General features: G+C 56.5%; 1 protein-coding gene across 1 annotated transcript; it reads right to left on the bottom strand.

Annotated features, from left to right (window-relative positions):
• Positions 1-265: 265 nt before the first annotated feature.
• SPDYC (speedy/RINGO cell cycle regulator family member C) lies at positions 266-2,290 on the bottom strand. The gene is made up of 6 exons (XM_026003954.2): positions 2,134-2,290; positions 1,807-1,865; positions 1,256-1,341; positions 983-1,154; positions 558-900; positions 266-365 (listed from the first exon to the last, which is right to left on the bottom strand). Exons 1-6 carry the CDS (start codon positions 2,273-2,275, stop codon positions 331-333), a joined length of 837 nt encoding a protein of 278 aa, XP_025859739.2. The 5' UTR covers positions 2,276-2,290; the 3' UTR covers positions 266-330.
• Positions 2,291-2,664: the final 374 nt, after the last annotated feature.

The following is a 2,664-nucleotide window of genomic DNA, read 5'->3' as shown; positions in this document are numbered from 1 at the left end:
CATCAATGGAAAGCGGAATCATTATTACAGAGCCCATGCTCACGAGTCTCAATCACTGGTACCTAAACCTGGCAGGATTCCCTCTCCAATTTCATCCCTACCCCGACCCTGGGTCAAGGAGCCAGGCCAGGGCCTAAGCACAGTCGGTGTCCTATAGACACGAGTTTATTAGAGGGGCCAGGGTCAGAGTGGGTACAGTTGGGAAGAGGTGACAGGGGACCTGGGCAGCACTGCCAGCCTGAAGCCAATAAGACAGAAGGCCAGGGGGCCACAGCCAGTGGGGCTTAGGTCAGCAGGCAAGCAGGTGGGCTGCTCTTCACCCTGCACATGTCAGTGCCCAGGGCATGGTGGAGGCTTCGGGAGGACTAGGGAGAAAGGACAAAGAGAGGCTCAGAGAGGACACTTAGCAAAAGCAAACAGGTAGGAATTGGCAAAGCTGGGACAGGTGCCCAGGCCTGCTGGACCCCAGGCCCTATGCCCCTCCTTCCCACTCTGTCAAGCCCCACACCCACCTCCCAGGCTCCTAAGCCCACCCCCAGCTGCTGTCCCCAACTCACTATAGAGAGTGTAGGTGCCTGGCTCTAGTTGCAGTTGGGGAGGCAGGATGATGAGGAAGCCCCTCCCCAAGGGGTCTCCAGCCACCGAAAGACAAGCTTGCGGGTCAGGGCAGTGTCGCTCAGGGTTTGGGGAAGGACACTTGAACAAGACAGGCAAGGGGTGGGGCTGGTGGCTGCAGTGGCTGTGGGAAGAGGGCAAACTACAGAGGGAACAGGCAGGTGGTGAGAGGCCGGGGCCCCCGGGGAGGGCAACTCGGGGTTTTGTGCAGCCCCTCTGAGCCCCACCGTGGTGGGGACGCCGCTCTCGAGTCCAGGCCCAGTGGGACGGCTCCTTGGCCATGACCTGGCATGAGTAGAGTGCACAGTAAGTGGGGGTGGGAAGTCCAACCTTGTTTCCCCAACCCGGGTTGATGGTAGGGCCTCACCTCCTCACAGCACTGGCGGCTCACCATGGCCCGGAAGCCCATCCGGGCCCACAGCTTATCCCTTTGATGTAGGAAGTCTGCTACCCGACAACGCCAATCTTTTCCCAGGGCCCACAGGAAAATCACACATTTAGGGTCCTCAAGATCCTCCTCCATGTCATTTGCAAGAAACCTAGTCATGGAGACAGCAGGCAGAGAGCAGAGGCCATAAGCACCTGCACTGCCCCATCCTACAACTCCTTATGAATGTCCCCACCACCCAGGGCCACTCACAGGGCCAAGAACAAGTTGCTATGGGTGTACTCGCTGAGCTTCAGGTTGGCACGCCGAAAGTAGACCAGCACCATGGCCAAGAGATACTGCAGACACAGAAACGGGGAGAGGTTACAGTGAGGCCTGCAGGAGAAGGGACTGTGCCAGGCCCATTTACACCCAAGGAAGCCGCGGTGTGGGTCAGAAAACCCAGGGGAAGTGGTCAGGTAAAAACAGACTTAAAAGAGAGATGCTCAGGACTTCTGGGTGGCTCAGTGGTTGAGCATCTGCCTTTGGCTCAGGTCGTGATCCCAGGGTCCTGGGATTAAATCCTGCATCAGGCTCCCCATAGGAAGCCTGCTTCTCCTTCTGCCTATGTCTCTGCCTCTCTCATTGACTCTCATGAATAAATATATAAAATCTTAAAAAAAAAAAAAAAAAAAAAAAAGAAAAAAGAAAAAGAAATGCTCCCAGTACCAGACCAGGAGGCCCAGTGAAATAGCAGCATTCAAGCTCCACTAATTCAGACCGCCCCAGGTGACTCCCAGCCTCTGTTCCCAGTGTCACCTCACCTTATCCGAAATCTGGAAACAGGGATCTCTGGAGAGGAATTCCTGGAGGAAACTGTGCTCTGGGGTAGAGAAGAGGAATGGTGGACTGGGGTTACCACCAGCCCCCATGAGACAAGAGTGGCATCAGAGTTCCAAAGCTCAAACCTCCACTGAACCCACATTCTGACAGGACCCCTCCCCTCCCCTCGCCAAACTGGGGTCACCTGAGAAGGGAAGGGACAGAGATTGCTGATGCTTGCATGGGGGGTGAAAGTCCCCCCCACCTTCACTTCAGTTTCACACTTGGTCTTCACAGATGCTTCCACGCCAGTTCCTGAGTGAACTCACCCAGAAGGTTGAGAAAAGCCTGGAGCTCCTGGTGCCGGCGTGGATGAACAGATCCACTACCCCCACCTTGATGGCTCCAGCCCCCCAGCTTCACCTGGGTGGCAACCACTGGGAAAGTGGCAAAGTCTTGAGTGTCACTCATCTCCTAGGGGATGGGGACAGGTGGGGTGGGGCAGGATGGCCTGTAGAGAAAGTAGCCTCAGGATTAGCACCTACCCCCTCGCTCCCCACAAATCAAGGGGGTTTTTGAGGCTGGCTTGACAAAAGACCTCCAGGAAGTGGTGAGATGAGCGTGGAGACTTGGGAGGGTGGGAGGGCAGTGCTCGGAGCGGACTAGAAACGGGCATACCCGTGGGGTGAGGAGGCCAGAGAAGCAGCAGAATTCCTGGAGGCTGCAGCTCCCCCCACCCCATCCTGGGGCCCCAGGCCAAGCTGGAGAGTAAGCATAGCAGCAACAGCCACCACTGAGGGCTTCCTAAGTGCCTGGAGCTGTGCTCAATTCTTTGAGGGCATTATCTCACTTCATCCGGG

The sequence above is a fragment of the Vulpes vulpes genome, chromosome 5 (assembly GCF_048418805.1).
Source record: "Vulpes vulpes isolate BD-2025 chromosome 5, VulVul3, whole genome shotgun sequence".
Taxonomy (NCBI): Eukaryota; Metazoa; Chordata; class Mammalia; order Carnivora; family Canidae; genus Vulpes; species Vulpes vulpes.
This window is presented reverse-complemented; position numbering and strand designations above follow the sequence as displayed.

Excerpts from the sequence above, each read along its gene's own strand:
- SPDYC (XM_026003954.2), bottom strand. The coding sequence starts at position 2,275 with ATGAGTGACACTCAAGACTTTGCCACTTTCCCAGTGGTTGCCACCCAG. Across the intron at positions 1,342-1,806 it reads GTTTCCAGATTTCGGATAAG|TATCTCTTGGCCATGGTGCT; the intron begins GTGAGGTGACAC and ends CTGTGTCTGCAG. Across the intron at positions 366-557 it reads AGGCACCTACACTCTCTATA|TCCTCCCGAAGCCTCCACCA; the intron begins GTGAGTTGGGGA and ends CTTTCTCCCTAG.